Source organism: Triticum dicoccoides, chromosome 4B (assembly GCF_002162155.2).
Source record: "Triticum dicoccoides isolate Atlit2015 ecotype Zavitan chromosome 4B, WEW_v2.0, whole genome shotgun sequence".
Classification (NCBI taxonomy): domain Eukaryota; kingdom Viridiplantae; phylum Streptophyta; class Magnoliopsida; order Poales; family Poaceae; genus Triticum; species Triticum dicoccoides.
The window spans coordinates 611,124,898-611,152,171 of NC_041387.1; the positions used below are offsets into that span (position 1 = coordinate 611,124,898).

Consider the following 27,274-nt stretch of genomic DNA (forward strand, 5'->3'; position numbering starts at 1 on the left):
ACCGGTTGGTGTTACCAACCGGTACTAATGGTCTACCAGCACCCGGGCCTAGCTCGTGCCACGTGGTGCCACTTTAGCGTCGGTTCGTGCTGAACCAGTAGTAAAGGGGGGGGCTTTAGTCTCCACTCTTTAGTGCCAGTTGTAGAACCGGCACTAAAGGCCCTTACGAACCGGCGCTAAAGCCCGGGTCTGCACTAGTGGTAATTGACATAGTAGTCTATATATACGCAATCATATATATTTAGTGACAAAATGTAAGAGGCAAGAACAAGCATGTACAAATTAACATCAAAATTTGTCACGGGTCTCAACAAAATAGGCAAAGAACAATTGCAAAAGGCTGCCGCCTGAGCACTGCAAGCCGGCCACCGCGCTCTCATATATGGTGCCACCTGAGCACCGAATGGAAGCGCCCCTCTTCCAAGCCAGTGCCACGCACCTGCCGGTGCTGATACATCTCCAACATAACTATTAACTTAGTTTCGGTGCACTATTCATGTCATGTTTACAACAATTTTATATGGTTTTTGTGCACTTTTATATGACTTTTATGGACTAACCTATTCACTTAGTGCCCAATGCCAGTTCCCATTTTTTGCCCATTTCTATGATTCGCTAAAAAACCATACCAAACAAAGTTCAAACGCGATAAAAGTTTACGCTTTTTTTGAACATGAGGGACCCCGAAGCTTCGAGGAAGGGCCAGAAGACCCACGAGGACACCACAAGCTCACATGGTGTGCCCTCCCCCCTAGGAAGTGCCATGTGATCTTGTGGCCCCTCGGGACTCCTTTTGGCGTGATTCCAATGTTAAAAATTCCTATAAATTGAGTCTTGCTCTTTGAGGTTTCATTGTTATCCGATTGAATATTTTGGATTTGAGATCACTTGATGTATGCCTTGCATGTGGATACCCGTGGTGACAATGGGGTATTCTATTTAGTCACTTGATATATGTTTTGGTCATCAACTTGCGGATTCCAGTGGTGACGTTGGGGTAATCTAGGCACAGAGGTTGATACACGTTTTTATCCTACTTTCTCCGGTAGGAACTTTGGAGTGATTTTTTATTGCATGTTGAGGAACGGTTATATGATTTAATTATGTAAAGAGCACTACTGAGAGATTGCACTGGTGAAAGTATGAACTCTGGGCCTTATTTCTAACAATTAAAATACCATTTGTGCTCATTTTTATCACTTGCTACCTTGCTGTTTTTGTTATTTCAGATTCCATACTACACTAGTATCGCCATCTCTTCGCTGAACTAGTGCACCTATAAAATTTACCATTGTATTGGGTGTGTTGGGGACACAAGAGATTTCTTGCACTTAATTGCAGGGTTGTTTGAGAGAGACCATTTTCATTCTACACCTCGCACGGATTGATTAAGCTTAGGTCATCCATTTGAGGAAAATTTGCTGATGTCCTACAAAACTCTGCGCTTGGAGGCCCAACAGAGTTTACAAAAATAAAGTTGTGTACTAGACATCAAGATATTTTTGACGCTGTTGCCGGGGAGGTGGGTGCTTGAAGGTATATCTCAAGATCTTGCAATTGAATGTTTTGGTTTCTTGTTTACCACTAGTTTGGCTTAGAAAAAAGTACAAAAAATAGAAGTGAAGTTGCATCAAATTCTTTCTCGTTATAAAGTCTTTCTTAAAAATATGAATTCCGATAATTGTGACGAAGTGATAAAAAAGAGAATTTAACACAATGTCTGGAGTGAGTTCCTTTAATGATAATGATGATTCAATAAGCAACAAAAGGAGCGAGCAAGTGCTATTTGGGCCTCGCCCAAGCGTGTGATATTGGGACTATTCAGTGCCTAAAGCGTTGAACGGGCTGTAATTTCTATGCAGATCCTATTTGCCGCTTTCTTCTTGAAATCACTAACTAAGAATTACTATTTGCAAAGCTCACTTCCACCTCTTCAGATTGCGACAAGTATTGCATTACATCTGCGTCACTTGTCGCAAACTATGAGTTTTCGCTTTTCTCGTATATTTATTTATTCAAAACATTTTATCTCTCAAACCGTATGTCCAAATGTCAAACCATTTTCACTGGTAGATTCCTCGCATCGAGATCTCCAAAACTAGACCCATGTTGATAGGTTTCGATGAACCTTTTTCAGGAAAAAAACTGGACAAAAAACCGAATCAGGAGCACGTTTTTCCCTTTTCGAAAGGCGTGGCCGTGCCTCACGAGAAATAAATTTGTGCCTTCGCAGAAGGTAAAAACAGAAAAACACATTTTTTTTTTCTTTTCCGAGAGGCACGTATGTGCCTCTCGCAGAAGCAAATCCGTGCATCCATGAGAAATAAATTTGTGTCTCTCGTGAACGGGAAAAACACTTTTTTTTTCTTTTCTGAGAGGTAGATTGTGCCTCTCGCGGATGCAAATGCGTGTCTCGATGAGAAGTAAATCTATGCCTCTTGCATAAGTAAAAAAATGTGTTTTCCCCTTTCGGAGAGGCTCGACCGTGCCTCTTGTGGAAGTAAATATGTGCCTCCATGAGAAATAAATTTGTGTTTCTCACGGAAGGAAAAAAACAAGTTTTTTCTCCTATTCCGAGAGGCACAACTCGCGTTAGCCAATCCGTGCCTTCACGAGAAGTAAATATGGGCCTCTCGTGGAAGGCAAAAAAAATAAAACATATTTTTTCACGCAATTTTTTTGAACTTTCTTTTGTCCAACTCCTGAGAAAACCCGTGGGAAAACCGAAAATCCAAATAACAATTTTTTTATCTAAAAGCTGAAAGCGCATTCAGAAAAAAAATCAGGAAGAAGCGTCCAGAGCATGACACGTGCCGGCGGCTAAGAGTGCGCCAAGTGGCGCGCTCCCGGTCCACCCGAAGTGACCCCTTGCGGGGCTTCCGAGGGAGTACTCCTTCATTAGTTGCTCTCTTCGGCAAATTGTCGCTCAAATGCAATGGAACTAGCGATGCCCGACCCAATTAGGCTAGCATCAAGCAGGCGCCACTTGTTTTTATCAAAAAAAAAATCTGGGGTCTTGAATTTTAGTGGGCTTTCTCCCATTTAAAGTTTCTTTTTTATATATATTACCTTTTATGGATTTTTTTATTTCTGTTTATTATTACATTCATTTTGAAATATTTGTCTTTTTATGAACATTTATAAAATTCATAAATATATTTGTTAAACAAAAACTTTTTTCGAAAATATGTGAAGATTTATTGAAGTATTTATATATTTTAAAATTTAGAACATTTATAAATTTGATAACATTTTTCCAAATTCATGAAGATTTTCTTGTTCATAAATATTTTTGAAATTCGATGATTTTTTATAAATACATGGACTTCTTTCAATCCAAGAATAGGTTTCATATCCATAAATATTTTTAAAATACACAAACATTTAATAATCTAGGAACATTATTTAAATTAGTACATTCTCTAGAATACATGCACATAAGTATTCTTAAGATTTTTAAATTTGTTAAAAAGAGTTAAAATTTCCTTAACCTTTTTAATACCAAATTAATATAATTTTCAAATCTGTCGTAACAAAACCCATATACGGATTTTCTAGAGAAAATGAAAATATTAGTTTGGTTAGGATTTTTTTAATTTGTAAACATTTTTAAATTTTCCTAAATCTTTTTTATTGTCACACTAATATAATTTTCAAATATGTCGAAACAAAACCCATAGCCGGGTTATCTAGAGAAAATGACTAGAAAATTGTATGTACAATAGTCTACACATCCAACTGAATGAATATTGCTCAACGGGTAGGGCTCCACGACGCGTCAAAGTGGGCCGGCCTACTAGTGACTCCGAGGTGATTCGGCGAAAATCTAACCCTGTTAGTATGCCCGTGTATTGCAACGGGGATATACATATTCTAGTATGTTAGCTTGCATAAATCCTATCAGTGGGCAATTTGTAGACCTGCACATACATACATACATGCATATGAAATAGAAATTTCTATCAACGGGCAATTATATGTCACTCTTTCATCATCCTTATATTTGATTGATTGATTGATTAATTGATTGATTGAGAGCAAGAGTAGGTAGGTAGGTACCTGGGTGAGGAGTTGCCATGCGTATGCGATGGCCCCATCCTTGAAGTAGTCCCCGAAGGACCAGTTGCCGAGCATCTCGAAGAAGGTGTGGTGGTAGGTGTCCTTGCCGACGTCGTCAAGGTCGTTGTGCTTGCCGCCGGCGCGGATGCACTTCTGGGTGTTGCAGGCGCGGCGCAGGCGGCCGAGCGGCGAGTCCGGGGCGGCGGTGCCGAGGAAGACCGGCTTGAACTGGTTCATCCCGGCGTTGGCGAAGAGGAGCGTGGGGTCGTCCACGGGCACCACGGGGCTGGACGGCCACGCGTGTGCCCCTTGGACTCGAAGAAGCCGATGAAGGACTCTTGGACCCGGGCGGAGGGCCGGCAGTGGATGCTCGTCGGAAGGAGGAGAGGTGGGCGGCGGCGGGCAGAACCCTATCCCTAGCGCTTGGCTTGGGGTTAGGGTTGAGGAGCGCTGCAAGGAAAATATGAGGCAAGGAACGAATGCCAAGTTTGTGTGGTAATTTTATTTTATTTTGAAAAGGAAAAAACAAAAACCATATTTAAAAATTTCAAAAAAAAAAATGAAAATAATTCTGCGCAAACTTTTATTTTTTTGCATTACTCAACTCATGGTGTCCATACATTGAGCGACAGCTAGCTCAATGGCAACATCTGGACCAGAACCAACCCAAGTCATGGTTCGTCCCTCTAATTTAGCAAATCTAGGCTAACTTTATTTTGAGAGCGATTTACATGAGTAATACAAGAACCACGAATCCCCAAAACATACTTGATCACCTTAACTATCCAAGCATAAATAGATTTGTTCAAATCCCTCAATTGGATCAGTTTGACTGCAAGAATAGAGTCCATCTCCATAATGGTAGAAAAGTCACTCCTCTCAAGTGCAGATGATAGCCCTTCCATGCACGCACGCAGTTCAGTTGATGAAAGAAAGAGTGTTTTTCTTCTCTTCTTCATTCGCTCGATTTCCTTTTTTTCACCTTTTTATTAAAAAACTAAAAACATTTATTTAAAAATAATAATTTCCTTAAAATTTTGAAATGTTCAAAGTGAAATAGAAAACTATAAACATTGTGTAAAAAATTATCACCCGCTACTTAGCTTGATTTGCAGGTATAAGGCAGGGAACGCTATACATTTGGCCGGCCTTCGTTTTTCTTCTCCGCTTCTTCATTCGCTCCATTTTATTTACATTTAAGAAAAATATTCTAAATACACTTATTCCAAAAACACAGTAGAGTTTAACAAATAAAAAATGTTGAAAGTGAAATATAAAAGTATAAACATCATGTACAAAATTGTACTCTCTATGATCCATATTAATTGTCACTGACTTAGTTTAAACTAATATAGACCAAATGTAGCATGATATAAAAAATGTTTATAGCATTCAAAAATATGTTCACGTGTTTCAAAAATATATACGTGACATTTTTAGAAAATGTCATACAATTTGGAAAGAATGCTCACGTAATTCAACAAAATAAATACTGCCTTTCAGAAAAATGTACATGACAATTAAAAAATGCTCACACACTCCAAAAATAGGTTTATGCCAATTAATAAAAAATGTTCAAGATGTGTAATTTTTTACAGTGTGTATTTAGAAAAATGGACATGTATTGAGAAAGAAATAAAATCCATAAAAAAACACATAAGACAGAAAACCAAAAAAAAAAAGATGAAAACTGGCCCAGGAAACACACAAGACGAAAAGGAAAAAAAAACTCTGCAGGAACCCGGTCCCAGGAACCCATATTGGGAAAACCCATCTAGGGTCCGCCTACTTCATACAGCAGGCGAGAAGGACATAGTAAAGATGACATGCTTTTCTCAAAAAAAAAGGTAAAAATGACATGCCATTAAAAATAAAATTGCCATGCTCTTAATAGTAAAGCTGCCATGTTTTGAATAATGAGATCTCCATGTTAATCATAATAAAATTGCCATGTGGAGAAGTAGGGGAAAAATCCCGAATTCGCCAAGAAAATTGATTAAAAATCCCATCGTTTGCCACAATAGCATTACAAAATGACTTAAAATTGCCCTGTTTGAAAGACAAAAAGTTATGAATTATCCATGGGGTCGTGAGATTTTTCTTCTTCGGAAAATTTTGCGATGTGTACAAAATACCTTGGCGTGTGAACATTAAAAAAATTATAAATCTGGCGTGTTTTTTTTTAAATTGGCATGTACCTAAAACAAAAAAAAGTTGCATATTTTTGCCACATAGTAAACATGTGGAGTGTTTGGATAGGATTGTGTTGGCCTTTCTTTTGTTTAGCAAACAACCTTTTTTCTGTTTTGCGAGGGTTTAGGAACTCAGGCATGAGTAGCCAACATTGTAACGCCATGTGCGTGTTTCTTTTCCATGTGGGGAAGTAGTCTTCGGCCGTTGTTTGAGGAATTGTATTTTCGCTTTTGGAGCGTTTGTTGGGCGGAGCGTGTGTAACAAGGAACGTCGCCAACTTTTGGCTGAAGGAACCAGGTGTTTTGTTATATCCTTGTCGCCACACCATCTTCATCTCCATCCTTACTCACATTATTAATTCAATTATATATATATACTACTCCCTCTCTAAAGAAATGATAATCCAAACGTTCTTATGTTTCTTTATTTACGGAGGAAGTACTGCTTGCCAAACCGGTTAGTGTAAAAATAATCATCACTTTATATGTACAAGGTGATGATTTGTTTATGGTATTTGCAAAGCTTTAATCATGGACACTCACATATCCCTCCGTTCCTAAATATACAAGTCTTGATTTCACTAGGAAACTACATACGGAGCAAAAACTACATACGGAGCAAAATGAGTGAATCCACGTTCTAAAGTATGTCTATATTCATCCGTATGTAGTACCTCTTAAAAGACTTAAATTTGGGATTTCTTTTCTAACTTACTATATTCTTTTGGCATATATTCCCCAAAAAGAGCGAATACCTCCATGCGACTGTACAGCAAAACACAGAATGGATGTTTCAAAAAAAAACTGAAAGTAATTGCAAGTTGAAACCTACTAGCACAGAATGAGAAAACACTACCCAAGATACATATCATTTAAAATCCATTAATAACACATCCAAACATAAAGGAGGGTCCAAGAAATACATCGCAACATTTGATTCTAAACTGTTTGCCACGCCCCTAAGAAATGCTCATCACAACAGCCTCTAGCTGGCTGATAAGTCTACTCATCAGAATACTCATCAGGATCACAGAAACGAACCGGGGTCTCCAACACATCGGTGACCAGCTTGACCAGCGATTGGGCACGCTCCTGAAGACAGACAATGTCGCAATTACCTTTGAGTACATCATCAGCAGTATCCTTTAGCATTATGCTCAGCTCTTTGACTCGGGCTAAGACCAGATCCTCCTCGGCAAGCAATACGCCCAAGGATAACTGAAAGCACTTCCTCAGATCTAAGAGCGTAATTGCTGAGTTCTTCATGAGTAGGAGGGCTTCCAGGGCGCCCTCTTCCAGCTTGGCCTCCTGAACCATGAGCTGGGGTAACACATCATGCTCAAGCTTTTGGATTTCCAGCGACAAGCCTGCCACAACCAAGAGGATTTTCAGCTCCGAGCATGCCCAGATCCACGACTCGTTGATCAGCTGGCGGAGGAGTGCATACGACTCGCACGCTATGCGCACCGACTCCAGAGAGACAAGATTCACAAGCATGGACTTATTGGAGTGGCCCAGCTGATCGGCGCTGGCCTGCAGGTCTAGGATGTGGGCATGGGAGTGGATTTTGTAGACCATCATTTCCTTTTGGCGGACTGCAGCAGAAGAGTTGCTGCTACCAGCTGGTACACACAGCACAAACAGAGGAGGATTTAATGTCAGGAAGAGACCATACAGCACCAATCCAAGCTTCTACTTAATTAGTTAGGACAGCATCATATTTGCATTGTGCGAGAGAATAGTTATTAATATGAAGTGAAAGCAATTCAACCATGTATACTGATAGGCAACTAAACAAAATGAATGAATAACCAAAACAGAAAAATAATTAACAGAGGGAATATAATATAATTTGGTTCAAAGTAGGTAGAGATCCCATCATTCATTGTATTATTGTGAGCAAGAAAATTGCATCTCCAGAATTAATGCCTCACCATCAAAGGAAACAATAAACTAAACAGCTGGGAAATAAAAAATTGAATCCCATATGCAAGGGCATAGTGAGGACCTAAAAAGCACGGACACGGGGACGGAAAGACGGGGATACGGATACGGGGATTTTCCAAAAACAGCCATTCGGGGATACGGCGAGTATATATAAAATAAAATAAAAATATGCCATGTAATATAGAGTTAAGACAGAAAATTAAAGAGAAATAGATCAAAATAAAGAATAGACTAGAGTACTGCCCCATTTGGTGTCTCTTTTATCAAGTGCTTGATCGATCCTCGTCCCCCCATCTCATTGTAAGTTGCATCTTGCAAAACACATCAAACACAAATTGGCTACCAGCTGTGGCGCTCCCAGATGCCATGCCACTTGCTAGTTGCTACCTATCAACAAGTGTGCAGCAACAAAAGCTGTTAAATTCAGAAATAGGCAATAGCACTAGCAGGCTAGCAGCAGCAGCAGCAGCCCAAGCAGCACAAGCGAGCAGCAACAGCATAAAAAACAGCAGCAGCACAAGCAGAGAGGTAGCAACAACAAGTCAACAACAAGCTAGCAAGCATCCAGACCCAGTAGCTTAATCCCTTAATAATGGAACAAAATCTGAATCTGAAGAATAAAAGAGGAAGAGGTTGAAGAATGGAGAAGCTGCTGGGTTACCTACAGGCTACAGCTGCGAGGAGCCGAGGAGGCGAGGAGAGAGAGAGACTCTGCTGCTGCTGGTGCTTGATGGAGGAGTCGCCGGCGCCGGCGGCGGCGAGTCCAGGTGGTGGGAACTTCGATCCAGAAGGTGGCGGCTCCTTCTGTTCGAGCTGGGAAGCAGGGAGCAGCTCGTATGGCACGCTGGAGACCCTGCAAAATAGGGTTACATATTGGGCCGTGGCTGGCCCGGGGGTGTGTTTTTGGGCCAGGCCGTATCCCTAACGTGTCCCTGCGTATCCCAGTCGTTTTTTCTTTTTTTTTAATTCGAATTTCGGGGATACTCCAAAATTCGCATATCCCGCCATATCCCGCCGTATCCCCGTATCCCGCCGTATCAGGACGGCAGTTCGGCAATTCCTGGCGTGTCCGTGCTTTTTAGGTGAGGACAGAAAACCAAACCAGCATTTACAGTCCTCAAGAAGAAGACTAGAGATTGGTTGGCAAAAGATACATCATCATTGGCAAATATTAGTATCACATATAATAAATAAACCCAAACGATAACCAAATACCTATCCAAACAACAGAGCTGGAAAGCAGCACATACGACTACAACATTAATCAGCAGCTGCAGGTTAAGTGCTGTGCATAAATATTTTAGGATCCAAAAAAATATTGTTACCTATCCAAACAGAGCTAGAACATGAATATGCAACAAATCTACTACGCTCAAACACAGTTGATAAAAAAAAATTAACATTCTGGCATAAACTGAAATCAAACAACATAGCATGAATTCCATCCAAATTAATATTCGATTTCTAGCTTGATTTTGTTGTTTTTCGTCCTAATTCGAAATTTCCCCACCAAAAATAGCCCCAATTTTTTTTTGTGATTTGTTGGCATGATGAAGTTTTGTTTATTTTGATCCATGGATTTGCTTGGTTTCAAGTGGATCTAGCATTTCCCCAAGTTTCCCCATCTTTCATCCACAAAATCCCTCCAATTTTGCCCCCGAAATCATCAATTTCCGCCCAAAATCGCGACAGGCACAGTTGAGAAACCAAAATCTGACCACAACCAAGCAAACCCTAACTAAAACGTCAGATTGATTCCTTATTACGGATAATCGAACAAACCCTAACTAGGTGGTGTTACCAAACAAACCCTAACTAATTAATAATTAAATCCTATCCTAGTCGAGGTAGGTTCCTCATACGAATAGAATAGGATACAAGACGGCGCTGGCTGGATCCGAGACGTATGAACCCGCGCCGCGCCGCGCCTACCAACCACAATCGGAACGAGCAACTACGGAGGGAGACCACGCTGGCTGGATCCGAGACCTATGAACCAGACACTACCAACCAATCGGAACGAACTCCAAGCTGATCGGGATGTACAAGTGCTCACCTCGGGCGGGCGGGCGGGCGTAAGATCCCGATCTGGAGAGGACGAGGCGCCGTCGGGTGATTGATGTGAGATTGGGTCGACAGGTTGCGGGGAACGGCGGCGAGGCGATGGAGTGCGGGGGGCAGACGGAGGCGGGCGGCTTTTATAGGAGGGAGGGCAAGAGGGGTTATCAAGAGGGGTAAAAGCACAGAGATCCCAGGGCTGCCGTATCCGCCTCGCATTCTCTGATTCTTTTTTACCAATTTATTTACGGAAACACTAACCCCACATGTGTGGGCGTCTGCATCTCGCCCACACGCGCTAATCATCGTTGATTTGCAGTGCGTGAATCTTACAAGAATCAGCCGGCATCTTTCGTGCCACGTAGGCATAGCGAGGCGGGTGCTGGTGGTAGAGCGTTCGCCCGAACGTGTGGCACTTGACGCTTTCGCCCGGACGAGTTATCCATTCGCAGCTCCACCGCTTTTTCCAACCCATTCCCCTCCCCACTGCCTTCTCTCCTCGTCACTCTCGCCACTCCCCACTCCAATCTCCATCACCGCGCGGGACCTCGCCGACCGCCTCCGCTTCGCCGAGGTTGGTGGGGGAGGCCGGTTCCTGTTGCTGTTTCCAGAGACGACGACGGCGGGAAGCAGAGACTGCGCCTCAAGGTCTCCAACCGCCGAGCTGGAGAGTTGGTTGGGCGCGCGCGACGGCAGGCCGGGAGTCGACACCTCGCCGTCCGCCTCCACATCATCGAGGTTGGAGGGGGAGGCCGGGGACCAGCTGGTCGTCGTTGACGACGGGCATATTCGTGGTGCCCTAGCGCATCTGCAGCTTCGCCGATCTGCATCACGCGCCGGATCCGATGGCCATGGAACGGCAGCTCGCGCGCCTCCGCCTCTGTCTATAGGTACTCGCCGGCCTCTGCTCATCTTCTACTTGCCTGCTCTGAAGCAACGCCACCCTCACCCCTCCATCCTTGGATTCTTACTCACCAGTCGGCAATCCTGTTGTTGGTCGCTCGCATCGTCGGCGTGAGGAGCGGGGATCCTGGCTCGCCAGCGTTAGGCACGACATCCTGTCAATGGAGGCTTGCAACACGCCTGGCGCGAGCATCGTGGTAGCGGGTCGGTGCTCCCGCCTGCGTGCTCCATGCCGTTCATGCTCCAACCAGCCCAAAGACACGGATCTAGTGCAGCTCCACGGCGGCGTATCAGCGGCGGGCTGCTAGGCGAGTGAGTTCCATGACTCCATCCATCATTTGTTTCCAGCGACTAGCAGAGGTGGCAGTTATGGCTCTGGGGAGAGCGTGGGTAGCGGACTGTTCGTGTTAGCCAATCCTTTGGTGTGTGGTAGAGCAGTAGCATGACATTTTTCTGATAAATCACACTTTCTAGATGTCTAGGTCCTCCGACTCACAAACATGGCAAATTCTATCATATGTGTGTGGCAACTTACATCCACTGAGCCATGGTTACTTTTTATGTCATTTTTGCCATGTTTCATCACAACTATCCTTTTGAAATTACTCCCACAACATTAAAACTGTATGAAAATGGCAACCATGATTAAGCTCAGATGTTGTTCATCAATTTCCATGGCTACAATCGTTAAGCTTAGATGATGTCTATCTCTACTTTTTTTTGGCATTTTTATTTATACTGACAATGGCAAATTATTTTTTCACCGACCATGCGAAATTCACAAATGGCCAGACGGCAATATGACCATGCGTAGTTTTTCAGTGCTTCTTTTTTCAGTGAAAACTGAAATGCTATACATTGTAATATGCTTTGACATTGCAATTTTATTGGATTTAGCACGGCAAATTACCTTACGAAACATGGCATTTTTATTACATTGACCATTGTGAACTTTATTAGCTTTTTCTAATTGCCGTGTGAGTAGTACTGACCATGGCAAATTTGAAACGGTTACTGAAGTTCGTCTTCAATTACTACAAACTTCTTTTAGCTATGTTTTCTGTTATGGCAATTGCAAGTAAGTTTTCCTGTTAGCTGTAAACTATTCATGGCAATTCGTTTCTCATGTTCTTGCCATGCTTGTTTTTTTAAGTTATCGCACTATGTGTACATAGCATGCCAATTTTCTGCACTTGATCCCATAGCAAGTTTAGAAATTGTTCCCGTGACCCATTTTTTCAAAGTTTGCCATCGCAGAAATGTCATGTTTATCTGCCATGGCAAATTTAGGTTTTTTAACATGCCCACGACAATCTTTTATGCTTTTTTTTCTTACTTAACCACGGCAAATTTAGTTTGTTGATAATGGAAAATTTAGTTTATTGCCATGGCAAATTTAGTTTATTGGTCACTGCAAAACTGATTTTATTTGATCATGTCAGATTTAGTTTATTTGGTCCATGGTCAATTTAGTTTACTAGTCATGGCAATTTTTGTTTTCAAATCATGGCAAATTTTAATTTATGTGATTTTTGCCATGGCAAGTTTTGAAACGAATCTGCCATGGCACTTTTTCTTGTTCATACTTGATTTTCAACTTTTTTTCACACACGACAAATTCATCATTCAAACACACAGCAATTCTTGATACGAATTTGCCATGGCAAGTTTTGGTACGAATCTAGCGTGGCAAATTTAGTTTACAAAGTTCTTCTTCATTTTTTTGATTTTCAACTTTTTGTGTTTTTTACACACACGGCAAATTCATCATACCAAACACATGGCAATTCTTGATACAAATCTGCCATGCCAAGTTCTGATGCAAATTTGGTTTATTGATCATGGCAAATTTTAGTTTCTTGGTTCATGGCAAATTTAGTTTACAAATCATGGAAAATTCAGTTTATTGATCATGGCAAATTTAGTTTTCAAATCATGGCAATCTAGTTTACATATGAATCTGCCATGGCAATTTTTCTTGTTCATGACGAATTTAGTTAGTTTCGCCGTGGCAAGTTTTGATGCGAATCTGCCATGAATTTTTTTCTTGTTTATACTTGATTTTCAACTTTTTGTGTTTTTTTTCTGAAAGTGCAACTATCCCTAGGTGGTTTTGGTAATTCATAACAACATATAGCTCATTGAGCTAATGCTATTCCAAGACTATTATTTCAAGAAAGCTCAATGAATGGCATGGCATGGATGATGAAAGTGGATCCCTCAAAATACCAAGGACAAAGGATTGGCTCAAGCTCAAAAGCTCAAGACTCTTCATTTTATATTTTAATGATCCAAGATCACATTGAGTCTATAGGAAAAGCCAATACTATCAAGGAGGGATGAGGTGTTGCTTAATGAGCCTCTTGCTTCATGTGCTTAGTGATATGCTCCAAAACCCTCAACTACTTTCCCACATCCACAAATGACCTAAACCCATAGCCAAAATCGGTCACACCTAAACTTCCTATCCGGCGCCACCGATTCCAAAAGTCATAGCCACTGCCACAAACCCTAAGCAAATCGGTCTTACCGATAGGGATCTCGGTCTCACCGAGATGGGGTTGTAATCTCTCTGTTTCCCTTCATAACGTTTTCGGTCTAACCGAAGTGAGCGATCGGTCCCACCGAGATTGCAATGTAAACTCTCTGTTTCCTTTTTGTAACATTTCGGTCTCACCGAAAAGAGCAAATCGGTCCCACCGAGTTTACCTGACCAACTCTCTGGAAAGCTTATTACCAAATCAGTCTCACCGAGTTTGTGTAATCGGTCTTACCGAGATTACGTTATGCCCTAACCCTAACCGAATCGGTCTCACCGAGATGCATGTCAGTCCCACCGAAAATCACTAACGGTCACTAGGTTTATTAAATCGGTCCGACCGAGTTTAACAATTCGGTCCCACCGAGTTTGGTAAATTGTGTGTAATGGTTAGATTTTGTGTGGAGGTTATATATACCCTTCCACCTCCTCTTCATTCGTGAAGAGAGCCATCATAACGAACCTACACTTCCAACTTACCATTTCTGAGAGAGAACCACCTACTCATGTGTTGAGGCCAAGATATTCCATTCCTACCATATGAATCTTGATCTCTAGCCTTCCTCAAGTTGCTTTCCACTCAAATCTTCTTTCCACCAGATCCAAAACCTATGAGAGAGAGTTGAGTGTTGGGGAGACTATCATTTGAAGCACAAGAGCAAGGAGTTCATCATCAACGCACCATTTGTTACTTCTTGGAGAGTGGTGTCTCCTAGATTGGCTAGGTGTCACTTGGGAGCCTCCGTCAAGATTGTGGAGTTGAACCAAGGAGTTTGTGAGGGCAAGGAGATCGCCTACTTCGTGAAGATCTACCGCTAGTGAGGCAAGTCCTTCGTGGGCGACGGCCATGGTGGGATAGACAAGGTTGCTTCTTCGTGGACCCTTCGTGGGTGGAGCCCTCCGTGGACTCGCGCAGCCGTTACCCTTCGTGGGTTGAAGTCTCCATCAACGTGGATGTACGATAGCACCACCTATCGGAACCACGCCAAAAACATCCGTGTCTCCAATTGCGTTTGAATCCTCCAAACCCTTCCCTTTACTTTCTTGCAAGTTGCATGCTTTAATTTCCGCTGCCTATATACTCTTTGCATGCTTGCTTGAATTGTGTGATGATTGCTTGACTTATCCTAAAGTAGCTAAAATCTGCCAAACTCTAAAAATGGGAAAAGGTTAAGTTTTTATTGGTCAAGTAGTCTAATCACCCCCCCTCTAGACATACTTCAAGGTCCTACATTTTCACACACGACAAATTCATCATTCAAACACATGACAATTCTTGATACGAATTTTGCCATGGCAAGTTTTTGTACAAATCTGCCATGGCAATTTTCTTGTTCATTTTTTTATTTTCAACTTTTGTTTGTTTTTTGCACACACGGCAAATTCATCATACAGGAACACAACAATTTTCTTGATACAAATCTGCCATGCCAAGTTTTGATACAAATTTGGTTTATTGATCATGGCAAATTTTAGTTCATTGCTTCATGGCAAATTCAGTTTATTGATCATGGCAGATTTAGTTTTCAAATCATGGAAATTTAGTTTACATGATTTTTATGTCATGGCAAGTTTCAATATGAATCTGCCATGCCAATTTAGCTTACGTGAATTTCTCGGGGCGAGTTTTGATATGAATCTGTCATGGCATTTTTCTTGTTCATACTTCATTTTCAACTTTTTATTTTTTCACAGATGGCAAATTCATCATACAAATACACGGCAATTCTTGATACGAATTTGCCATGTCAAGTTTCTTGTTTCATACTTGAATCTCCAATTTTTATGTTTTTCACACACGATAAATTCATCATACAAAACATGGCAATTCTTTGATACCAATCTGCCATGGAAAATCTCTTTTGTTCATACTTGATTTTTCAACCTTTTATGTTTTTTCTCACGCTCGACAAAAAATCTCCTTGAAAACACTACAATGTTAATTGCCATTGTATTTTTATCTTTTTGTTGTCCTGTCAATTTTTTTTTCACATGAATTTTTCAACTATTTGTTTTTTTTCACATGGCAATATTGATTTTTTTTGTCATGGCAGATTTGCCACATTTCATTTGAGGGGATTAAATATGTGTTTATATACCTTTTGCCATTGTTGAAAACAATATAATGGCAAATAGTTTCGTCAAACTTGAATGTCAATTTTTCTGCTTTTTTCAGTAGCTGAGAAAAATATGGGCTTTTTTGTCATTAAAAAAACAAAATCTGGGCCTTTTCATTTAATTCGTTGTCAGTGGGATTTTTGTTCTTTTTTCACATGGAAAAGGGCCTGGTGTGATCGAGGCGTGTGGGGCTGTGGGTTCAGCTTGACGAATGAATTCGTGCAGGGAATCGATCCCTCGTACTGAACGAGTTGTGTGGTAGGGTGCTCCTCCTGCCACACGTGTGGGCTGTTGTAATATTCGCCCACACATGGTCGTGTGGGCTACCTGCTGGATATGCCACACACGGCCATGTGGGCGGGTGTCCATTGTGCCACACGTGTGGCAGTTATCGACGTCCATTATTTATTAGGACGCAGATAATGGCTGGGCATCGATCGAACAAAGTAGTAGTATTTTTTATTTTATTTTTGAGGGGTGAAAGCCACTTAACTTAAATAACAACAAGGTCTGGGATACAAATAATGTCAGGTAAGATAGAAAGCCAAATATGGCGGCCAAAAGCTAAAGTAGTCACTGCTTTTGAAAGCTTGTGAGCTTCAAGATTCATCTCCCGCTTCTCATGGACGTAATCAACTGACATGAAAAAGGCTTGCATCCTTTGCTTAATATCTTGGATCGTTACTGCTGAGGGTCCATTGTATTCACCCTTTAGATGTGTGATCGTTGCCATACAGTCTGTATCAACAACAATTCGCTGATAGCCCAAATCAGCAGCTAAAGGCAAGGCCTCCAAGCTCGCCATTGCTTCTAGGATTTCTGGATCGACCAAATCCTCAAAAGTTATAGCAGAAGCGCCCACCCTCGTCTCGACAGATTACTGCCAAAGCCCCCCTGTAGCTGTTTCTTGTAAGTGCATCTAGTGCCCCTTAGTGATTTTGGTGTATTGAATACTTATAGGTTAAGGGACTAATGCGTTTATGAGTGTACACAGGTCTATAAGTCTATGAGGAGTTTGATATTTACAGAGAAAGTCGACCCCTAAAAATGAAGTTCTTTGACTGAAGACTTTGCATTTCTGAAGACTTTCTGAAGACTTTGAAAGTGAAGAAATTGGTGTGACCTTGAAGACTTGGTATTCATTCGAGGAACATGAAGTGTGAAGACTTTTGTTTTCGTAGTTTCATTTTCTCTTTCTTGAGTCATAGGAAACACCATACTATTAAAGGGGGTCGAGGAAATACTAAGGAAAAATTTCCAAGTGATGCTCAACTCAAAATCCTACACCTACCAATCCCTTCGAGTGAAGTCATTGGAAATCTCATACAGTTCAGTCATATTCTTTAGTGACAGAGACGAAGTTCTTCTGGTCTCTGAGGAATTTGTTCTGACTAAGGAGTTAGGAATTTGCCAGTGCGGATTGCCTACACAGTGAGGAACATGATAGCCTTGAGGAATTTGAACCTTAAATTTCCGATCGTTGATGTGCTATGCGCCAGCTGTCCCAAAATATCTACCCACCTAACGGTCATATCATTGAAGGGCATTTATATCTTATCATGTCGGGCTGCTCCCTAGGCTATAAATAGCCGCCCCCTACAACCACTAGCTGGTTGGCTGCTCTAAGAGAAACTGACGCGTAGCACCCAGCCACCCACCCCCCTCCCCCCCAAAAAAAGGACGACGACAATATAAGTTCGCGCTTCCACGTTTCGGATTGAAATATCTGGCGGCCCCAATTCCAGCCCTGCAAAATCTATCTTCTCCACCGTCCCCTTCTGCGCCCAGATTGCTCAAATCCCTAATTCGCCGCCAACCCTCGAATCGCCCCTCGTCTCGTCTCTTTCCCCACCGTTCCCCACCTCTGTGCCCCTCGTCCACCGCACCGGGTGGTCCACCGACAACGTCGGCCGCCGCAACCAACGTGCCTCACAGACACCGAGTTCCACCGCATCAGGTGCGCTTCACCGACGCCGTCTCCCAGCTCACCGGGGCTACTTCACCGAGCACATCGTCGCACCTCCGCCCCCCCGAGGCCGTTGGGGCTTCACCAACGGTCTCGTCCACCGCATCGTAGCGCTCCACTGCCACTCAAGATCTGCATCCGTGCGCGGCCAGCCAATGCCAGCGAATCACCCTCAACGGCTCTGAAGTGACCCGCACTCTAGCTAGGCGAGCATGCCCAAACGCCGGCCCGAACTAGGTATCCACACATCACTCCCTTGTGCACTGTTCCGACAATGTTTGGATATCCTTTCACTGCTCTCTTAGATTACATGCCTATGCAACTCTGACTTTAACTCTTATTTCTTCTGGAGATATCATCTGAAACAAGCAAATCCATTTTTTAGCGAAGCATGACGGTGCTACGGGATCAGGTACACATCCTGCACACCCGTATACCCTTGTAAGTATCTGTCCTCCGGTACAACATCAAGGTCGATTCCTCTTATTTGATCAACCATTCGCCGTGTGAAAAATGCAGAGGGGGATGCAAGGAGCACAAGGCCTGCACATCCAAGCAAGTGGTAACATGGACTTGTACATGGACCATCCCAAGCGCAAGCAGAGCTGCAGTGAGCCTGTACAACGAGCTAGCGTAAGTCCTTGCGTTTCATTTGATTCATACTGGCATTCGTGTATGATTTGTGTGCAATGGCTGATCCACGAATTCAAGTTACCAGGGGCGAACATTTAACTTAAAAAATACGAAGGCACTTGCACTCCGGAAATCAACATAACTTGAGAAATGTGAAGCTACATGCACTTCGAAAACCAGCTAATGATCCAAAGTAGTTCAGATTATAAACACTAAATGATGCAAGCACCAAAAAACACAAAATGCAACATGGTGTACAAGGACTACAAACATGGTCAATACCTGCTTGAATTATTTGTTCTGTGGCTGAAAATATCGAAGTGTAATTGCACGTATAACCAGTGCGCAAACTACATATCAATATATCTATCCTGCACAAGTATGCCAATAGTTTCAAACAACAGATTAGAAAAGTATTTATGCTATGTTGTCATGATACAGGGACTTTCTGGTAGATGGCCTCGACGTTTCCTCAAGCTATGAAAATGCACTATAATTTGCTTGTCATCAATGCCTGCAAATCTCTGTCTCTCTCAACATAGTAGATCATCGTTAGACACTAAATCCTTCAATGAGCTTGCAAAATGCTTGCATTAGATCCCTCATTAGACACTATATGTTCATCACCAGGAGTATGTAAAATGTTTGCATCAAATCCTTCATTAGCAGTCTGTTCATTAGACACTTCAGGCTCAAGAACAACACGAGCTTGTATGTTTGCACCGGAAACTTGATTAGATACATCAGATTCAGTCAGTTCAGTATTGATTGGGGGAGTTGTAAAATAAGTAGAAATTGGTTTCATTTTCTCATAGATTCCCTACATACAAGCAGTTTTACAACACCGTCAGGTTTAAGTATTGGCCAGAAATTCAAGAGTTGAATTAGATATAATCAGGGATATGATGTACCTGCTCGTTGCACATGCTACTCTTGCAAGCAGCGACTGTTTGTTTGTGCAAGCTCGATGCCATGCCTGTGTTGCCGCCGCTGCCTCCCACGCAGGCTACACCCAGGGTTGGATCTTCATCTTCTTGTACTTCCGTTCGCTTGAAGCTCGGAGACCGCCCTCCAATGAGGGCGCGAGAACATGCTGTGTCGGTCTGTCCAGCGGCAGCTAGGTTAGGCGCAAACCAGAGTGGAGGCTCTAGCGAATGAATTGGGATTTTTCCTACTGTCGATCAATATGGGAGGCGCTCGTTTGGGCCGCGAGCCTGCTATAGGGACTGCCTTGCACTTATGTTATTGGCCCATCCAAATTGAAACATTTTTCTTCATTTTTTACATTGCCTGCTCGTGCGTTCGGACGAACAAAACTAGCGTGGGCCAACCTGGACGACTCAAACTATGTGCACACTTTCCAGCCACCTGAGGTGGCGGCCCATACCAGCCCCTATGGTGGCGTCGCCCCTTTTTGCATGTATGATTGGATAGTGAAAAATATTCGAGTGGCGCTTTTGATTTACCCACGAAATGGTTGAATTGCTTGTTTCTATGAACTGAGTTCGCCAATAATGTGAAGGATGCCAGTCTTTTCATCCTATTGTAGATTGCTTAGATCTCGATATGCCAAAAGTAATCGCATGAAATATATAGTAAAAGCCAGTGTGATGTGTTTGGCTACAACTAGTCTGACTACACGTCCTCATATAACATATCAAGGACGCACCATCTTACCAGATTAACCATTCGACTTACCCGTGCAGTGTGGGAAGAAAGAAGTATTGGGACTATGTGTCCAAGCAATTGATGCCATGGACTCCTTCGTACAACCTTGTAAGCGAAAAAGAAGTTGCAGTGTGCCTGTACAAAGAACTAGCGTAAGTTTAGTTACCTGCTTCTCAGAATTTTAGTTAGCCACTTATTGCAAAATTGTTCAATTATGTTGCTTGGCTTAATTTAGTTTGCTACTGATTACATAATGGCACAACCTGTTAATCATATTGTAGACTGCGCCTATCTATGTGTTTGATACTTACTGTTAAGAATTACCTGTTTTCCTTAACTTAAATATCTACTTGTTTGTTTAACTACTTTGCTGCTGCAACAACGGGTTACAATGATGTTAATAACTACTTTTCAGCATCCAACTGAAACTCTTTAATTCCTTGTTTGTTTAACTGGTTTGCTGTTATAACTCCCAGTTGAGATGTTTTGCTAACTTCAACTTTTCTGAATCCAATCGGAACTTTAATGGCAAAACAGGTTAGCCTAAGATCAAAGAGCGAGGTCCCCATGGACGTTGCATCATCCCACAGCAGTGGCCCCGGCCCAATCGTGCATTATGAATTGCCAACTACTGATGCTCTAGAGGCTAAACTAGTGGTAGAAAGATATTCTGCTTCTGCACTTAGAGATGAAGTTGACATGTTGAGGAAGCAAACAACACAATCACAAGCAGTACTCAAGACAACCATTAAATATTTGGTGGATTTCAAAACGAAGCAAGCTGAGACTGACCAGATTGTTAAGGTCCTGAAGGAAAAAAGGAAATTAAATTCCTACTTGGTAAATCATAGGTGAAATGTTCTTTCCATAGTTGAATAACCTTTGTGTTGTCTATTCATGTAATCAATCAAACCATTTGTTTTAGAGATCATGTAATAAATTTTTTTTTTGTAATTTTATTTGAGCACAAGTCTGTATTAATTGATAAGACTCGGAGACATTTCATTTGGATTGCTATGCTAGACCTACAAATATGCCAATCGGGCTGAATGTGCATTTAGCAATAGTAGTAGTATAGATGGACCATAAGTGGCACGCATCGGAAAGAGCCAAGATGCTGGCTAAAAAAGGATGTTGTTGTAGCAAAAAAAAAGTACAACGGCCTGGCTTATATATGTTAGTTAATATTATTGATCCATATACTCTATAAGTGTTTATATGTCTGTTAGTTCTATACATTCTTGGTTGATTGACTCGGTATTTGAATCTTGATACATCGCTTGTGTACATATCTAAATGGGAGTACACATTATGCTGCGTGTGACATTTGAGTTGGACATGAAGTGTTCCAAATATTTGAATTCACCTTAAACTGGATTCTAGTTTCTGAATTTGAGTATCGACATTTGTAAACCATATTCGTATATGACAGTGGAATACATCTTTGTCGTCCTTTTGAAGATATATAAAAACACATAGAATGATTTATAAAGATTCATATAGGAATACAAAATGGATTCGAATTTAGTTGCCAGGGTAAATGTGGATGCTTATTGTCCCAAAATTCAAAAGAAGCAGCAAAATGTCCACTCCCACGTCGGCTGCCCGAAGCCAAGTGTTTGGGAGATGGAAATTACTGTCTACCCATTACACGGAAAATCCATCGGCCCGATTTCCACTGCTCTAAATAGGGGTAGGTTAGTAACTTCAATTAGACGTGACACGACCGCCTCTGAGCCCATTCCGACACGGTGGGTGTCAAACATGGGCGGCAAAACTCATTTGATTCAAGCTCGTCTGAAAGACCTTTGTTTCTCCCTCCATTCCCCATTCATACACGGTGGGCAGCAAAACAAACTCGACTCGGCCGAAATCGAGGTAGGCAAATATTTTCAATAGGGGCAGGTTTGTAACTTCACTCAGACGTGACACAATCGCCCTACATGTCAGCCCCATTCATACACCGTGGGCGCCAACCATGGGCGCCAACCACCCTCTCCTCGCCCGAAATCGCTCTGGGCAAATATTGGCGAGATGCGAAATTACCATCCTATCCCCAACCGAGGAGACGTCCAAATTTTAAACGGGGGCTAAGTTCGTAACTTTCCCATATTTTAGACAGGCGCGTCCCAAAAACATGGTTCCCTGTACCTCTCCCTCCATTTTCCCATTCATACACCGTCCGCACTAGAACACCCCATCCCCACACCAGCCTCCGTCCGCCACCCCATCCATCACCGCCGTCCTCCACCACATCCATCGCCACCGTCCTCCACCTTGCCGGAGCGCCTACCAAGACCACGTCGTCCACTGCTAGAGATGGACATTTCTCATCCACGGCGACGGACCAATAGCCTTGCATCGCGTCCTCTCGCTTCATCGGCGTCGTCGTCCTCTTTGCCGGGGCCGCTCACACGACCTTCTCTTCCACCGCAACCGGACTTATCCCCCGATGCACCCGTCTACCATTGCAGATCTGCTTCAACGCCACCGACAGCCATCGCACCCCCGATGCCTACACGGCGCCACAAGAGAGGTGGTACTTCATATCTCCTCAACTTTTTGATCTCAACCAGAAAATAGATCTTAACTTGGTTACTCTACTTTCTTTTCAGCTCTTAGAATTTAGTTCTTAGTTTGAAGCAAACAATGGATGCTAAATATCATTTCTCCGGTTTCTAGCTTCAAATCTGCCATGGCACAACCATAATATGGTTTAATTAATCATGCTTAGGGTTTAATTGATCATGTTGGTTCCGCGGTGGTTTCTTTAATAGAAATCGGAGGGGAAACCCTCTTTTGCTAGAAAAAATATGCTTAGAGTTTCCCCCTTTTATGATCACTATACGATCAGAATACGTGCTTCGTGTCATAATAACACTGCTCCACCCATCAAACTAAACAAGCTTAGTTGTTCAAATACGAATCTGATATTATTAAAACAAAGTTGTTTAATTGGTTAGCTAAATGTTCCTAAATTAGTTTCGAAAATGCATGTTCGCCGCTCGGGTGTGTATCTCTACAGGGTGCCCACGGTGGGCCGGCCCACCCTGGGTTTTTGGGTCATCCCAGGACCGATTCCCCTGTGTTCTGCTGCACGCTTCTGATCTCTACTCGCCCCCAGCCGCCTGCCTCGCCGGCGACTTGCCGTCCCCGGACGACATGACTCTAAGAGGAGACGCCGGACTAACAGGAGGCCAGGAGCCGCTCGCCCAACAGCGTCACCGTTGCCCGGGCGCGCCATCGTGCCTACTGTCGGTGTCAAAACCGGCGGATCTCGGGTAGGGGGTCCCGAACTGTGCGTCTAGGCGGATGGTAATAGGAGACGAGGGACACGATGTTTTACCCAGGTTCGGGCCCTCTCGATGGAGGTAAAACCCTACGTCCTGCTTGATTAATATTGATGATATGGGTAGTACAAGAGTGGATCTACCACGAGATCAAGGAGGCTAAACCCTAAAGCTAGCCTATGGTATGATTGTTGTAATGTATGTTGTGTCCTACGGACTAAAAGCCCTCCGGTTTATATAGACACCGAAGGAGGCTAGGGTTACACAAAGTCAGTTACAATGGTAGGAGATCTACATATCCGTATCGCCAAGCTTGCCTTCCACGCCAAGGAAAGTCCCATCCGGACACGGGACGGAGTCTTCAATCTTGTATTTTCGTAGTCTTGGAGTCCGGCGGACGATGATAGTCAGGCTGTCCGGACACCCCCTAGTCCAGGACTCCCTCAGTAGCCCCTGAACCAGGCTTCAATGACGATGAGTCCGGCGCGCATAATGTTCGGCATTGCAAGGCGGGTTCCTCCCTTGAATAATCCAGAGAAGATCATGAACACCAGGATAGTGTCCGGCTCTGCAAAATAAATTCCACATTCCATCGTAGAGAGAATAAAATGTACACTATTCCAATCTGCTGACGTATTATGCGGCATGACATCACACCGCTACCAGGCTTTTACTTGAATCATTTTTTATTATACCACCTCAGCACGTTTAGCGAAGCGGTTTCCTTGGCACGTCTTGTCGAAGCAGAGATCATGTTCCCCTTATTCCGGGATTCTCATCAATACGTGCGTGGGTAACCCAACCGTGCCCGTCGCCACACCTCCTCTATCGAAGGTGAATCCCAAACGGTCACGGAGACGACTCTTGGTATTTTCCCCTTTATAAGAGGACCAAGGCTCGTTCTTTTTCTTCAATCTCGCATCGAATCTCCTTCTCGCTCCCAGTTCCAACACCCAGAGCCCCAGATTCGAGCGCTTCGGATTCTCAACCATGTCCGGCTCCGACCTCCAAGGTCGGTGGATGCCCTCCTCCATCACGGAGGAGGACGTGTTAAAGCTGCGTGAGGCCAAGTATCTATCCTATGATATTTCGCACAGGTTGCCTGCCCAAAGGCAGGCCGTGCCCGCCCCCGAGCACGGTGAGTACGTTGTCTTCGTATCCCACCTCCGTCGAGGTTTAGGCTTCCCGACGGACCCCTTCGTGAGAGGGCTCATGTTCTACTACGGGCTGGATTTTCACGACTTGGCTCCGGAGTCCACCCTCCATATCTCCTTATTCATTATCGTCTGCGAAGCCTTCCTCCGCGTCACTCCCCACTTCGGCCTGTGGCTGAAGACCTTCAATGTGGAGCCGAATATGATCGGGGGGCGTCAAGCGGAGTGCGGCGGGGCGGCCATAAGCAGAAGGGCCGATGCCCCGTGGCCCGAGGGTTCCTTCCAAGAGGAACTCGGACTATGGCAGCAGGAGTGGTTCTATATCACCGCTCCGAAGGGCAGCAAGCAAAAGCCGCCGCCTTCATTCCGCCCGGGACCTCCATGCCGACTGATGTCGTGGGTCAACCAAGGGCTCAACTAGGGGCCGTCCGAAGACGTGCCCTTATTGCAGGGCCGGATTTGAGACCTCCAGGCGAGGGAGATCAATCTGGTCGTGGTGATGCAGGTTATGCTAATCAGGCGTCTTCTGCCCTGCAAACGCCGTCCTCTCCGTCTATGGGAGTTCAATCCGGAGGGACCCCGAATTCTCCAGCACTTCATGGGTGCGACACCCGCGGAGATGTACAGGTTGTTCTTCGGACCGCAGGTAGCGTGTCCGGAATTGACCGAGGATGCAGGCCTAAGCCGCAATCGCCCGGATACTCAGGTAAATAGCTCAGAGTCCGGACGTTCTGTTTATCTGCTTTTCTAGAGTTCGCCTCCTGACCCATTACTCTTCACAGGAGTGGGTAGCGCGATCGAGGCTGATAAGGTGTCCGGCTCCCCTCCCAGAGACCGCACTGGAGCCCGTGCTGGTCAGAATGTTGGAGGTCGCGCCCATAGAAGGGAGCGATGGGGAAAATAGAGGAGCTATTATTTCGCCCAGAGGGGCGTCTGAAGAGGGGGGAATCAAAAACCCCTCCTTCCAGGGGGAGAAGAGGACCGCCTCCGAAGATCCGGAGGCCAAAGCCCCTAAACGGGGGAAGAGATCTTCACCGGGGGGTCCGGCGTCCGAGGAGAATCCGGACGTACAATCATTGCCAAAGGATCAGCCCTCCAGCAAGCCGTGAGTATGAAAAGGGGAGTTCATTAGTAGGAAAATACCTCCATTTGTGCTTCTGTGGGTAACCGAAATTTTTGTCTTGCAGTTTGGATTTGCAGCCTTCTCAGATGAGTTCGTCTTCGGGGGACCTTCTTCCGGAGATGATGGAGAGCGAAACGCCTCCGTCTGCTGCGCCGTCAGATAAGGCAGACGAGCCTGAAGTATCATCACGTAGGGTATCCCCGAGTCCGGAGGGGCCGGAGAGTTTGGCGCCTACTAGTATCCGACCGGGAAACTGAAGAATCTGCTTGAGAGGGCGTCCGTCTCAGAAGATCACCATGCTTTGATGCGTATGGTGATTGGAAGGATTTCGTCCGCCGAGAGCGGATTGCATAATGTCGCTACGAGTTTGCTAGCGGGATTTGAGGTACGCGAGAATGACGCACCCTTCTCTTTTTTTGACAGTTTTGCACATAAAAGTGCGCCCTGTATAGATAGTAGCCCCTGAGACTCGGTAGGTTGTCCAAAACGACAGCGTGCCGAGGATCAAAATCGCAAGTAAGGAATGTCGCCGTTCCTATGCAGGTGGCGGATAGTCCGAGGCTAGCCGGACTAGTGGAGTTGCTGAGTTAATGCGGCAACTTGACGTGGCGGATGCGGACATCGCACTTGTCAACCGGCGACTTGACGAGTCGCAAGGTAAATGAGTTCTCCACAGTCGCTTTATTAAGGGGGTCAAAGCCCTCCTCTGATAAATTATATGCTGTGATACAGACGGTGCTGCTGCTGTGGAGAGCCTTCGGGCCGAACTTGCTCAAGCTAAGGAGCAAGCCCGAAGGAGTGACGCGGCTGCCTCGAGGGCGGCCGAGGAGTTGAAAGCCGAGAAGGCTGCACACTGCCTAAGCAGGGAAGAGATGGCCGAATTGGCCGTGAAATTAAAAGATGCTGCCGACCGCACTGAGGCTCTTGAAAAGGAGCGCTTATCGGAGCGGGAAGACCTGGGGAAGGCCACCGCCGAGGCCAAGGATGCCCGTTCTGCAATGCGGGCCATAAAGGAGGAGCTGCGCCAGGCCGGAGATATCGCGGCTGGCAAGCCTTTTCTGCTGCGTCGCCGGTTTACGGATCAAAAGTATGCTCAACTTGGCCAACTGTGGAGTCTGGAGGATCCGTATATGGACTTAGTGTCAAGTGCTGCTGATGCCGTTGAGAACTTCCGGAGCCAGAAGGATCACAAGACGGAAGAGCTATTTTGGTCTCAATTCCATAGTCCGGATCGTTCACTTCCGTTGACCGACCGGTTGGCCGAATGGGCCGAGCTAAATAGATTGTCCGGACTTGCCATGACTGACATCGTGGCTCATGTCTGGCCAGAGAGGCCCAAGGCGATGAGCTATTTCGGCTTACTGCAGCAATTTCTTGGAGCGGTGCCGCATATCAAGGAGATGAAGCGGTCGGCCTGCATCGAAGGCGCGCGGATGGCTCTTGCCCGTGTGAAGACACAATGGACAGAGATGGATGCCACCGCTATTGCCGCCCAGGGTTTGGATGAAAGCCGGTTACCCGCCAAGCACTATTTTGGGGAAGTTATGCGTGGCGCTCGTGTAATAGAGTCGCAGTGCTCGAGAAATGTCATGTTCAAATGAACGTTTTAGCTTGTAAAACGATT

At 44.2% G+C, this 27,274-nt stretch overlaps 2 protein-coding genes across 2 annotated transcripts; one reads left to right on the top strand and one right to left on the bottom strand.

The window, feature by feature from the left end:
• Positions 1 to 7,090: 7,090 nt before the first annotated feature.
• LOC119291748 lies at positions 7,091 to 10,373 on the bottom strand. The gene is made up of 2 exons (XM_037570559.1): positions 10,255 to 10,373; positions 7,091 to 7,873 (listed from the first exon to the last, which is right to left on the bottom strand). The coding sequence occupies exon 2, from the start codon at positions 7,830 to 7,832 to the stop codon at positions 7,254 to 7,256; it is 579 nt and encodes a 192-aa protein (XP_037426456.1). The 5' UTR covers positions 7,833 to 7,873; positions 10,255 to 10,373; the 3' UTR covers positions 7,091 to 7,253.
• A 149-nt stretch (positions 10,374 to 10,522) lies between these two features.
• LOC119292885 lies at positions 10,523 to 12,061 on the top strand. Its single transcript, XM_037571560.1, has 3 exons — positions 10,523 to 10,532; positions 10,709 to 11,146; positions 11,235 to 12,061. Exons 1-3 carry the CDS (start codon positions 10,523 to 10,525, stop codon positions 11,465 to 11,467), a joined length of 681 nt encoding a protein of 226 aa, XP_037427457.1. The 3' UTR covers positions 11,468 to 12,061.
• Positions 12,062 to 27,274: the final 15,213 nt, after the last annotated feature.